The 13,239-nt window shown below is 43.1% G+C and overlaps 1 protein-coding gene across 1 annotated transcript in view; it reads right to left on the reverse strand.

Annotated features, from left to right (window-relative positions):
• The window catches only part of GRAMD1C (GRAM domain containing 1C), a 72,891-nt gene that overhangs the window by 28,673 nt on the left and 30,979 nt on the right, over positions 1-13,239 (reverse strand). The window contains exons 6-7 of the mRNA XM_066621259.1: positions 12,174-12,254; positions 1,315-1,433 (exon numbers count right to left, since the gene is read on the reverse strand). Coding sequence (XP_066477356.1) covers positions 1,315-1,433; positions 12,174-12,254 — 200 coding nt within the window. The remainder of the gene's footprint in view (positions 1-1,314; positions 1,434-12,173; positions 12,255-13,239) is intronic.

Consider the following 13,239-nt stretch of genomic DNA (forward strand, 5'->3'; position numbering starts at 1 on the left):
TGAGGTAAGGGAACAAACATTCTTCTCCTTATAGGAGGTCTCCATGAGTGACACCCAACTGCAGGATGCAGCACATGTCCCATTGGCATCGCTATGCCAGTGCTGGAAAGCACTGACATAAGGGGTTAGGATTGCACCCTTATCTGCAGGTATTCTAGCAGCGCTCGACAGTGAGACTAACTTTTCAAAAACTTCTGAGACTTTAACACACAGCAACTAGGCTGTTGGCCAATATGGGTCAAAGGGAATGCATCAACACTGGAGTTTCAATGTATTTCTGAGTGCAATTCCAATGACTGGTGCTCATCTTTTCAAGCCCTGTACAGCTTGTGACCAGCTCTCAGGTACCAGCAACTTCCATATGAACCTGTCTATACAATATTTTAAAATATAGTGAGGCCCTTTTCTGTCCACCATCAATTGTAATTCAGACACCAGGTCTTTCCGTAGTGATACTTTGGTGGCAGAACAGGCAGATGGGTATATGCCTGGTTTTAGGCTACCAGAATGCCAGGTGTAAGGCAGTGGCAACAGGATGCAGGTATCTTGTTGTCTTGTGTGTTCCCAGAGGCATCTGGTGGGACACTGTGAGATACGGGAAGCTGGACAAGATGGGCCTTTGGCCTGATCCAGTGGGGCTCTTTTTAAGTTCTTATGAATGGTCTTCATACTGATCATGCCTGGTGCCCATGATCTTTGCAGTGAATTTCCGGCACTAGCTAAGGACACTGGTATCCTTGAAATGCTATCAATTTACTTGAGCCAAGGGCACTTGACAGATGGACATTGGCTCTAATGGAAGTCGATCTGCAGTATGGCATGAATTTCCTCTTCTTATGTTACAGGGATCAAACAATTAGACTTTGCTCACAAGCTGGGTAAATGTACATATCTCCAGCCAAATAAAATGTATGAATTTGTCCCAAGACTAAATGCTTTTTATCCTATGCATCATCCACTTATGTGGGAAGTTCATATGGTAGGCAATGTCACTACTGCCAAGTACATACTGAATATGCATATTTTTCACCATATGTGTTAGCCAATCACATACAGAGAGTTTAAATATTAGTGCTTGAGGGTGCAAGACTGCTATGGGTACAAACTTTTCAGAAGCTATGGGCAAGCAGTAAAATCTAAACTAGAATTAGAATGACAAATTAAAGATATACCCACTTTATAGTTATATAGGAAAAAAGAGCACAAAATAAAAACACTCTGCACACACTGAATAGTAGTTTTGCAAATGGTTTGTGCAATGAGATATCAGCAATATGTATCTTGTGAAAGACATGATCTTAAGTATCCTCTTACCTTGAGTGTCCATTCTCCTCAGAGGATGAATAAATGCTTTCCATCTCTTCGACGTTCAAGCCTAACTCAGATCCATAGCTCTGCTGCACAAGCTTCCAGAACTCCTCCTTGGTCAGTTTCTGGAAAATACGAAACAAATAAGCATATTCAGTCAGTAACCATGGAGAACTGTTTTCTTTCTTTACTGTGACACACTAATTTTTAAAAAGTTGTAGCAAATCCTCTTATTGCCATTCCTATTACTAAAAGTCTATTTCAGAGTACCAAGATAACTATCTGAGAAATAAAAAACCAAACCAGTTTCTCTTCTAACACACATTTTCAGTCCTCACAAGACAAAACATATATAAACCCATCATTATAGGTAAGAAAACTTGTAAATTATCTTCTTTAAGATTGTAAGTTGCCAATATGACTTCATATAGAGACATTTCAGATTCAAGACCACTATAGTCCTCAAAGTCCCCTCACACCCCAGATCCTAAAATTAAAAAAACAAAACAAAACACCTCCAGGTCATTTTAACTGCTGTGAACAGCTGCATCCTCTCAGCTGCTGTTGGCTGTACGACAATACCACAATTCCCTCTTAGCCAGCTGTCTTCAGGTCAAGTAGCTTTCCTACTCAACTACTAAAGAGGCCCTGATCAAACAGCAATAGCAAAACAGCATCAGAAGCAAAGCAGTGTAGGTTAGTAAAGCACAGGAACAAAATAAGTTGATTGCTTCCAGAGATTTTTAAACTCCACACTGAGTGTCAGATCTCACTATGCCTTAGCAACATCCAACCAACTGCCTTATACCTTGTCTTATCTTGCAATGTGGACCTCTGCACACACTATACCTCCCTTTCCCATATAGGATTATGCCAGCTCAGGGATCTGGTGCATTTTTCTGAGAAAGTTACAATATTTGTTAAAAGTCTGGTGGTCTTATTTCTTGTGAACAAACCCCACTTGAGTTTGGGTGCATAAGGATGGGTAGCATTCTTTGCAACCTGCTAGCCAAAACAGAGGCAAGGATTTTACTGTTCACATTAACCCATTTTTGCCCGGCCCACAGGTGCATTTGGTCCCTGTTGCATATATGCAACATTGGGCAGAAATGGTTTAATCGACAAAACTAATCTGTAGTTGATGCAAATAGCTGTACTGTACTTTCAGCAGTTTGATAGTTGTCAAATCTTCACCAGCTTGAAAGCTGTCAAATCTTTGAAGAAAGTACTGGCAAACAGTTACTCTTAAAGCTCCATTAAAAAACCTTTTAGTAGCCTAGACACAACAATATCTTGAAGTCTTCTATACCAGTTGGCCAAGTAAGGCTACAATCCTATCCATACTCTCCTGGGAGTAAGCCCCACTGACTATAATGGGACTTCTGAGTAGACATGCAAAGGATTGGGCTCTAATTGATTTAATTATCATTTCAATTTCTTTTCACTGCAAAGGAGATTCCTAAACAATTTCCTCCATACTTGTGGAAACACTTCATACATACTTCAAGTCAACAAGAAAAAACAAGGGACCTAAAATTATTGTGAAGTTGGCTGTCTAGATCATTATGGACAACAAATGAATGGCCAGGGACTTTATCAAGTAAACATGAACAGTCCTTAATTATTATGATCTCACAATCTGGGAAACTTTCTCCAGCCTTGGGAATGTAACACCCATCAGAGAGTGGAAAGATGACACCCCTCAGAGCAAAGGGCATGAAGGTCTGGGGGCATGAGGATGCAGCAACCTTGTTGAAGCTAAAGTGGTCTATACCTTTTAAGTGCCTGGGTGGGAGATCACCTGAGCACTCTATACATGCTGCCCAGAGTTCCATCATGAACATAAGAACATAAAAACAGCCCCACTGGATCAGGCCATAGGCCCATTTAGTCCAGCTTCCTGTATCTCACAGCGGCCCACCAAATGCCCCAGGAGCACAACAGATAAGAAGAGACCTCATCCTGGTGCCCTCCCTTGCATCTGGCATTCTGACATAACCCATTTCTAAAATCAGGAGGTTGCGCATACACATCATGGCTTGTACCCCATAATGGATTTTTCCTCCAGAAACTTGTCCAATCCCCTTTTAAAGGCTTCTAGGCTAGACGCCATCACCACATCCTGTGGCAAGGAGTTCCACAGACCGACCACACGCTGAATAAAGAAATATTTTCTTTTGTCTGTCCTAACCCGCCCAACACTCAATTTTAGTGGATGTCCCCTGGTTCTGGTGTTATGTGAGAGTGTAAAGAGCATCTCCCTAGCCACTCTGTCCATTCCCTGCATAATTTTGTATGTCTCAATCATGTCCCCCCTCAGGCGTCTCTTTTCTAGGCTGAAGAGGCCCAAACGCTGTAGCCTTTCCTCATAAGGAAGGTGCCCCAGCCCCGTAATCAGTTGCTCTCTTTTGCACCTTTTCCATTTCCACTATGTCTTTTTTGAGATGCGGTGACCAGAACTGGACACAATACTCCAGGTGTGGCCTTACCATAGATTTGTACAACGGCATTATAATACTAGCCGTTTTGTTCTCAATACCCTTCCTAATGATCCCAAGCATAGAATTGGCCTTCTTCACTGCCGCCGCACATTGGGTTGACACTTTCATCGACCTGTCCACCACCACCCCAAGATCTCTCTCCTGATCTGTCACAGACAGCTCAGAAACCATCAGCCTATATCTAAAGTTTTGATTTTTTGCCCCAATGTGCATGACTTTACACTTACTGACATTGAAGCGCATCTGCCATTTTGCTGCCCATTCTGCCAGTCTGGAGAGATCCTTCTGGAGCTCCTCACAATCACTTCTGGTCTTCACCACTCGGAAAATTTTGGTGTCGTCTGCAAACTTAACCACTTCACTGCTCAACCCTGTCTCCAGGTCATTTAGGAAGAGGTTGAAAAGCACCGGTCCCAGGACAGATCCTTGGGGCACACCGCTTTTCACCTCTCTCCATTGTGAAAATTGCCCATTGACACCCACTCTCTGCTTCCTGGCCTCCAACCAGTTCTCAATCCACGAGAGGACCTGTCCTCTAATTCCCTGACTGTGGAGTTTTTTCAGTAGTCTTTGGTGATGGACCGTGTCAAACGCCTTCTGAAAGTCCAGATATATAATGTCCATGGGTTCTCCCGCATCCACATGCCTGTTGACCTTTTCAAAGAATTCTATAAGGTTCGTGAGGCAAGACTTACCCTTACAGAAGCCATGCTGACTCTCCCTCAGCAAGGCCTGTTCGTCTGTGTGTTTTGAGATCCTATCTTTGATGAGGCATTCCACCATCTTACCCGGTATGGATGTTAGGCTGACCGGCCTATAGTTTCCCAGGTCCCCCCTCTTTCCCTTTTTAAAAATAGGCGTGACATTTGCGATCCTCCAATCTTCTGGCACCATGGCCGTTTTGAGGGACAAGTTGCATACCTTAGTCAAGAGGTCTGCAACTTCATTCTTCAATTCCTTAATAACTCTTGGGTGGATACCATCAGGGCCCGGTGACTTATTGATCTTTAATTTATCAATGAGGTCTGAAACATCTTCTCTTTTAACCTCTATCTGACTTAACTCCTTGGTCAGGAGGGGCCGTTCGGGCAGCGGTATCTGCCTGAGGTCTTCTGCCGTGAAGACAGATGCAAAGAACTCATTTAATTTCTCTGCCATCTCTAAGTCTCCTTTTATCTCCCCTTTCCCTCCCTCACCATCCAGAGGGCCAACCGCTTCTCTGGCGGGTTTCCTGCTTCTAACATATTTGAAGAAGCTTTTATAATTCCCCTTAATGTTGCTGGCCATGCGTTCCTCATAGTCTCGCTTGGCCTCCAGTATCACCTTCTTACATTTCTTTTGCCAAAGTTTATGTTCCTTTTTATTCTCCTCATTAGGGCAAGACTTCCATTTACGGAAGGAAGCTTCCTTGCCCTTCACAGCCTCTCTAACTTGGCTGGTTAGCCATGCGGGCACCCTCCTGGATTTAGTGGAACCCTTCTTTCTTTGTGGTATACACCTCTGCTGGGCCTCTATTACTGTTGTTTTAAGCAGCCTCCATGCACTCTGGAGAGATTGGACTCTTTTTACCCTCCCTTTCAACCTCCTTCTAACCAGCCTCCTCATTTGAGGGAAGTCCGCCCGTCGGAAGTCAAGGGTTTTTGTTAGAGATTTGCCTGGTATTCTTCCCCCAACGTGCACGTCAAAACGGATCGCAGCATGATCACTGTTCCCCAATGGCTCAGTAACTTTTACATCTCTAACCAGGTCCTGCGTACTGCACAATATTAAACCCAGAGTCACCTGTCCTCTGGTGGGCTCCGTGACTAGCTGATCTAAGCCACAGTCATTTAGCACGCCAAGAAATCCAGTTTCCTTATCGTGACCAGAACACAAATTGACCCAGTCAATATGAGGATAATTGAAGTCCCCCATGATTACAACCCTGTCCCTCCTTGTCACCTCCCTGATCTGCTTCCTCATTTCAAGGTCCCCATCCGATTTCTGGTCTGGAGAACGATAGCACGCCCCCAGTATTACATTGCTGCACAAGCCTGGTAATTTAACCCACAGAGATTCTACGGTGGAGTCGGACCCACCTTCAATCTCTACTTTGCTGGATTCTATCCCTTCCTTAACATAAACGGCCACCCCACCTCCAACACGCCCCTGCCTGTCCCTCCTGTAGAGTTTATAGCCCGGGATTGTGGTATCCCACTGATTCTCCGCATTCCACCAAGTTTCCATTATGCCCACTATGTCAATATTTTCCCTTGTCACCAGACATTCCAGTTCTCCCACCTTTGCTTGTAGACTTCGGGCATTTGCATAAAAGCATTTGTACACGGAATGCCCCAGGATGCGCTGCTTATTTGCTTTGTCCCCGCATCCTCTCATTGTGCCAAACCGTCTATCACATCCCATCACACTACCTTTCCCAATTTCTTCTCCTACTCTGCCTTTGTCTTGTTGTTCTCTAACCTTCCCATCCTCATCCCATAGCCCCTCGGCTCCTGTCGGCCTTCCCCCAGGGATCAGTTTAAAAGCTGCTCTGCCACCTTTTTAATGTTATGCGCCAGCAGTCTGGTTCCATTCTGGTTCAAGTGGAGCCCGTCCCTCTTATACAGGCCCCACTTGTCCCAAAAAGTTCCCCAGTGCCTAACGAATCTAAACCCCTCCTCCCTACACCACCGTCTCATCCACGCATTGAGACCCCTGATCTCCGCCTACCTAGCTGGCCCTGCGCGTGGAACAGGTAGCACTTCAGAGAACGCTACCTTTGAGGTCCTGGCTTTCAGCTTCCTGCCTAAAAGCCTAAATTTGGCCTATCATGGAAGGAATATTGGATATAAAATGCAATCACAAAAGAAAGGGAAAGTGGGAAAAAGTACCTTGAATCCCCCTTTGCAGTTTAAATGGAAAGAGGATGAGAGACACAAAAGGAATGTTTAGAGCTGTAGGTTAGCTGAAGATGAAGAACCTAGAGCAGGGGGTGTCCAAACTTTTTGGCAGGAGGGCCACATCATCTTTCTGACACTATGTCAGGGGCAGGGGAAAAAGAATTAATTTACATTTCAAATTTGAATAAATTTACATAAATGAATATATTAGAGATGGAACTTATATGAATGAATGAAGGTCTTGCAATAGCTCAAGGCCTATAAAAGGCCTTATACAAAGCAAGGCTAGCCTTTCCTTCACTGCTGCTGCAGCATCACAGACGTGAAACAGCAAGCAGTGGAGGGAGCCCTTGTCCCACAGCTCATGCAAGTGGCCAAAAAGTTGGCTGTCACACTGAGAGCAGACAATCAGAGGGGGCCCTATTGTATTTGCTGCCCTCAATGGAAGCTGCCCTCCTGTCCCCTCTCAAAGTATTCCAACAGGGGCAAAGAACAGTTTTATTTCTATAAGCATTTGTGTAGTGATGAATAGTGGTGGGATTATATTGTGTGTTCAATATTTAATGCCTTCATGTTTGCTCTTACTGCCATCCATAATTGCTGTTTTTATTACTGTTCTTATCCATTGCTGTTTTAGTTACTTTTTACCTTCTGTACTGCTATGCTGTTTATGCTTTTATGTTCTATTTTATGTACATAACCCATGCTGGAATTTTATGTAGATGCTTTTTTCTCCTTGGTTCTTTACTGTTTCGTTATTTTGTGTTTATATGTGTATTTATATATGCTGATGCTTTATGTTATGGTTGTTTTCGTTTTATGATATGTTATTTTATTTAAACCACCTTGGTTCCCATGCTAATTGGGAGAAGAAATAGGGTGGGAATAGAAATGTGTATCTGCCAGCATTATGCTGGGGTAGCCACAGCAAATATTTTCTAAACATGGACAAGTGTCTTAACATCTGTGTCTCAATTTCTCCCATCTGTATAACTATAAAGCAATGATGACTTCCCATCATTACAAATTACACTGGAATCTAAGTACACACACACCCTTCAACTATATTTACTAGGAAACAGCTATTGCAAAGCAGAAGACTATTATCAGTAATCTTATGTAATGTGATACCTTCTATAAATATTCTGTCAAGATAGGTCTAACCATCCTAAAGTATTTTTGACAACCTCCCTTGTAGTTTGGAATTTTTTCATGCATTTTTCAAAAGTAGCACCATAGTTACGCATTTCCCAGAAAAAAATGTACATATTATAAAATATACAGCACTTGCTTTAGCTTGCTTGAAAGACAATTGATATATTCAAGTGTTACTGGAGGTAAATGAACCCCCCCAAGTGAACGTAATTGCCTTATGCTCATACTAGAGTTCCACTGGATCCAACCTACTCAATGTTTTCAGTGCCTTATTTGCCTTATTCAGAAATATACATACAGACAATACTGGAAGCAAATGGCCATTTCTTTAGAAGTCAGCAATTGCCAAAAAGGGACTTGTTTAGCCTTCCCTGCACAAGGCTACACCCCCCAATTTCAGCTACTACCAGACTGAATCACTTTCACATGCATACACAACACACACTTTCTGCAGAGCACTCGCCCTCGATCCTATCCCTGTATTTGAACTGCTCATTCAAGAAACATCCACAGCTGTTTAAATATCATTAAGATTCCTTTTACAGCTCCCATCAGACCACAGTAATAGACTCAATCATCTACTATCCAAATTCACAAAAATACTGTTAACAAGTTAGATACCTAATAATTTACTCAACACAAAGCAAGATAGCCAAAGACCTTCTAATGAATTAATGATAACAACGGGCTATTTACTGTTAAACAATGTGCTTAAATAAAGGAACACCCTAAAAATGCAATCACACCACTCACGTTAGCAGCATGAACACTCAGCTACTAATTCCACATAAATATTTTTGTACACATTGCGAAAGAGAGACCAACATCCTTTTAGCCTGAAAGATTCCAAAGATAATATATTCACAAATTACAAAGGAAAAGTGCTTAAGACAAGACAGTTTAAGATTAGCAAGCTTCTCATGCAAATCTTTGAAGCAGTTTTCCCTCCACTTCATTTACCTGCAATTCACTGCAACAGAACACCACAAAACTTTACACCTGCAGTTCCAAAACTTAGGAAGCTTCATAGCGACAATCAGCAAACTGGACACGCTGCTGGAGCAAATTTTCCAGTGCATTCTTCAGAGTAACATTTCCGTGTTTGAAACCTTTTAATTTTATCCAGAACTTCCTAAAGTGCAGAAGAAATCTTCTTAAACCCCATGACTTACAAGCTGGACCGGAAGCAATTCCAACCTGTGTAGGTTAAGTCTCCATTGTATTAATAACAAACAACCTGTAGTGATCAAAATTTAATCTTAAAAAAGGATAGAGAGAGCCTTCTTGTCTTGGAGAGGAAGAGCTACATTTATGTAACTTCCTACAATATGCACTTTGAAAGTTGCTGACAAGTAGGCAGGTCTGTCTTCTTAACTGGAAGTTGTGCTTTGCTCCTGCCCACTTTCTGGGCCCCTCCCATCAAGGAAACAGGTAAGCAGTGTTGTTTTTTTTAAGGGTAGGGTTCTTAGCAATGATAAGAGTTTTCTCCCTTTCAGTGCACCTGAACATAAAGAGACTGACATGGCCAAATTAATTTAAAAAGAAATTTACTTTCAGCTCTTCACTAACAATTCATTGAAAGAGGAATTATGTCTCTGTGCACAGGCTGCAATTAGTTCCACAGAAAGTCGGTCAAGAGACAGTTTGTTGCAGCAGAAGAACCCAGACCACATTCCTGGGCAGAGCTTCCTTATCAGGTTTCTCCTTAGATCTTTCACTAGCATGCACATACATGCATACTCCAATGGAAGCTTTAAAGGGGGGGAGGGGGTCACATCTGACCGGAATGTGGAGTAAATTCCAGCTCTTCTGGAAAAGTAAACAGCCTTTGTGATCTTTCTGCATAAACCAACTAACACTGACAAGACATATTTTCCAGAGGGACACCCACCTTTGCCTGTTAATCTATTAATTGATGCATACCACACAATCAGAGAGTGTGGCAACTTAACAGAGTTGCCTGGGCAACATAGAAAGGCCCCTTGCTCCCAAAGAGTGTATAATAAGATCCTTATTTGTTCCCCCTACTTTAGCTGTATGTGCGTTTTAACAACCAAATAATTGCAATTCCTCAGAGATACGTGGCCTTACATCCAATAACAGGAATTTTCATCCTTCACCATTTTTAGCTTTTTTAAAGCATTTTTAAGCATAAAGCCCTTGAGGTGATGAAGTTAAAAAAAATGAACTGACATAAAAATACCTACATGTTTATGTAATTAACACAACACAAAGTCTCTTAGGGTGCAATCCTATCCTGCACTGGAACAGGCAAGCCAAGAGGCTTGCGCCATATCCAGCGCAGGATAGGGGCCCAAAGCGGCTCAGCCAGAGGTAAGAAGAAACTTTTCCCCTTACCTCTGGGTAAGGCACGTTGGCCCCTATGGGTCTCCTCTGACTTGCACCACCTCCTGAGGTGGCACAAGTCCAAGGAGAGTGGAGCAGCTTGAAGCCGCATAACAGCTGGATCCCAGCCCCACCTCCCACTCCCCATCCGCCCACCCTGGGGCCACCCACCGTCCACCCTCCTCCCGTCCCAGAACACCTCCCTCCTGCCTCCCCCCGCCCACTCCAGAGCCTTGCATTGGCCCAGCTAGGCCGACTCAAGGCCCGCCACGCAAGCCACCACTGAGGCTGGATTCAGCCTCCGTGTGCCAGGGTGCGGCTTGCTCATGAGGAGGCGCAAACGTGCTTTACAGCGGCTCTGGATTGCACCCTTAGGTATGCTTTTCTCTTTGACAGGTCAACCCAGTTCCCCCCCCCCCATTTTCTCCAACTTATAGCTGCCTTGTGTGCATATGTAAAATACATGTAAAATTCCCCAATATATTGTAAAGGGAAAATATGCTCACAAATAAGTACAGTGGTTGGATCTGCTCACCCATTCAATAACATAATCTCCTGCGTTATTTTAATTTTCAGAACAGCTCTGTAATGCAAGACAGAAGATTGCTCAAGTGAGTGAGTAGATCTGATTTGACTATACCAGGAATTAAAAGATACTCTTTGTCTATACAGGTGATATTTTCCTATGTATGCGTGGAGTACCTTACCAAGAATGAATGCAATGTTGCTGTCTTAGGTAGCAGTTGATAAAATGGCTGGAAACAAAGTCTCATAAGGAATGGTTTAAAGAGCTTGGTAAAAGTGCTTTAACCTGGAGAAGACTAAGGGGAGATGCGATAGCTGTCTTCAAGTATCTAAGGGCTGTCACACAGAAGAAAGGGAGAACATACCCTCTGCGGCTCCTGAGGGCAGTAGTAAAACCAATGAGTTGAAACTACAGGAAAGCAGATTTAGGTTAGACATGAGGAAGAATTTCCTAATGCTAAGGGCTGTCTGGTTTTGACCATGATTCCTCAAGTAGCAGTCGGCACTCTCTTCCTGGAGGTTTTCAAGCAGAGGTTAGAGATCCACCTGCCAGGGATACTGTAGCAGTTGCCTGCACTGAGCAAGGGGTTGGACTAGAGTACTTGTAGTGTCCCTTGCAGCTTTAACATTCTTGAATTCTACTATTCCAGGGGGCCATATCTGCCATCCAAGTGAATGAGCCTTGAATTAACAGCATGTCCCTTTGATTGTTTTGCAACTGTCCGTTGCAACTGTCTGTTGCCAAAACAAAGACCAGTACTGTGTGTGTGTGTGTGGCTGCACTCTTTGCACAAAAGGGGGGGGAGCAATGACTTTTTCATCACGCCATTCCTCCAATTTAGTTCTTCTAACACCACCAACTGCAATACATGTGCCCACAAGTGTAAATCGGCTTTATAAAGAACAGCTAAGAATTAACCAGCATTTTGCTAAAACTGAAAATAGAAGAGAAAAACTCCTGTAGAGACTGTAATAAAGGCCCCAAGTCACACTTCATGGTGTATCCGTTGCTATGGAGATTCCTAGACTACCTGCCCCACATGTCCTCCTTTGCCCCCCATTATATAGACACAAAATTTGTCTTCTAATCTGTCACTTCATTTTTTGTTAGCCTTTTCTTATAAACAAGATTTCACCAAGTCCAAAGTCCCAACCTGTCACTTCCAGAGACTGAACCTGCTTTACTGCTAAGGACCCAGAATCCTATTCTGACACATCCTGCAGAGACAGTTCCTGAAATAAATGCATAAGCAGCTTCCATTTTTATTAAACTTGAAACCATGCTCTTGTTGATGGAGGTAGTAGTAAAAAGTCTGTACAAATGATCATTACTAAGAGCATAATGATAAAAGTTGTGAAGCAACTCCAAAGTAAATAGCATGTTTCTGATGATATATATTAGAATAACTCAGCTAGGCATTTGTCCATGCAAATATTCCCCAATCATATAAATGCTCACCTTCTCCAACAATGCATTCTGCCACAACCGAAAGATATTGAGGTAGCTTCTGTCTCTGGCACTGAATGAAGTGAAGAAAAACTGCAGAGCAAAATGATAATCCACATATTGTATCATTTGTAACAATCTAAAAGTCACACATCCCTATTCCAAACAAAGCCCCATGGATTTCACTGGAACTTTTCAATTGTATTTTAGGATACTCTTACTCTCATAAACATGCACAGATTTTCTTCAACACAGTAGCTTTAGACAGGGGTGATCCAGCCACAAGACCAACTAAACACCGGCTTTGAGTGGGAGGTTGGGGCAAGGTGGCAAACTGGCCAGCGGGGTACCTCGCAAACCTCCATCCTCTTCTAGTACACTCAGAGACCACATGAGAAGAGAGAGGAATTATCTCCTCTTGCAACATCAATGTAATCCTTTTCCCAAGTGCTCAGGAAAAAGGGCTGCTGCCTCTCCTCCCCATCATTAGTTCCCCAGTTGGGAGGAACAGGCTTCTCTCAGTCCAGCAGGACAGCTATGAGTGATGTTACAGAGAGAGAGAGCGCGCACATGCATTAATACATACATGTGGGGCACTGGCATGCAGAATGGCTTGCTAGCACACACGGTGGTGTACCCCAGTAGACAGCAGCTGAATTGAGGAAGGGGCACAGATCAGCTTGGGATGCTCCTGGCTAGAGGAATAAGGAAGTGGCCCAGTTCAGATGTCATATGAAGGCCAGTATTTAATTTTTGTCCTGTATTGTAGGACATCTCTTAATACGATGAAAAAATTGAAGCAAAATTGCAGTAGATCATTTTTAAACATCTTTATGCATACTGAAGCCCCACTATGCATCTACTGTCTATGTATTTATGGGAATTCCAACTCTTGTAAGAGCCGCAAAAGACAGTTAGAAGCCACATTCTTAGAGCAGAAGCCACATTCTTAGAGCAGAAGACACAATATTCATCTAAACAGTGAACTGAAGTCCGACTCCACAACAGGACAGTCCGGGTCTAGCAGCTGCAGCCTGCTACTATTCTCTCACTAGACGTGGTCTCAGAAATCCTTCTA

The sequence above is a fragment of the Tiliqua scincoides genome, chromosome 3, assembly GCF_035046505.1.
Source record: "Tiliqua scincoides isolate rTilSci1 chromosome 3, rTilSci1.hap2, whole genome shotgun sequence".
In the NCBI taxonomy this organism is placed as follows: Eukaryota; Metazoa; Chordata; class Lepidosauria; order Squamata; family Scincidae; genus Tiliqua; species Tiliqua scincoides.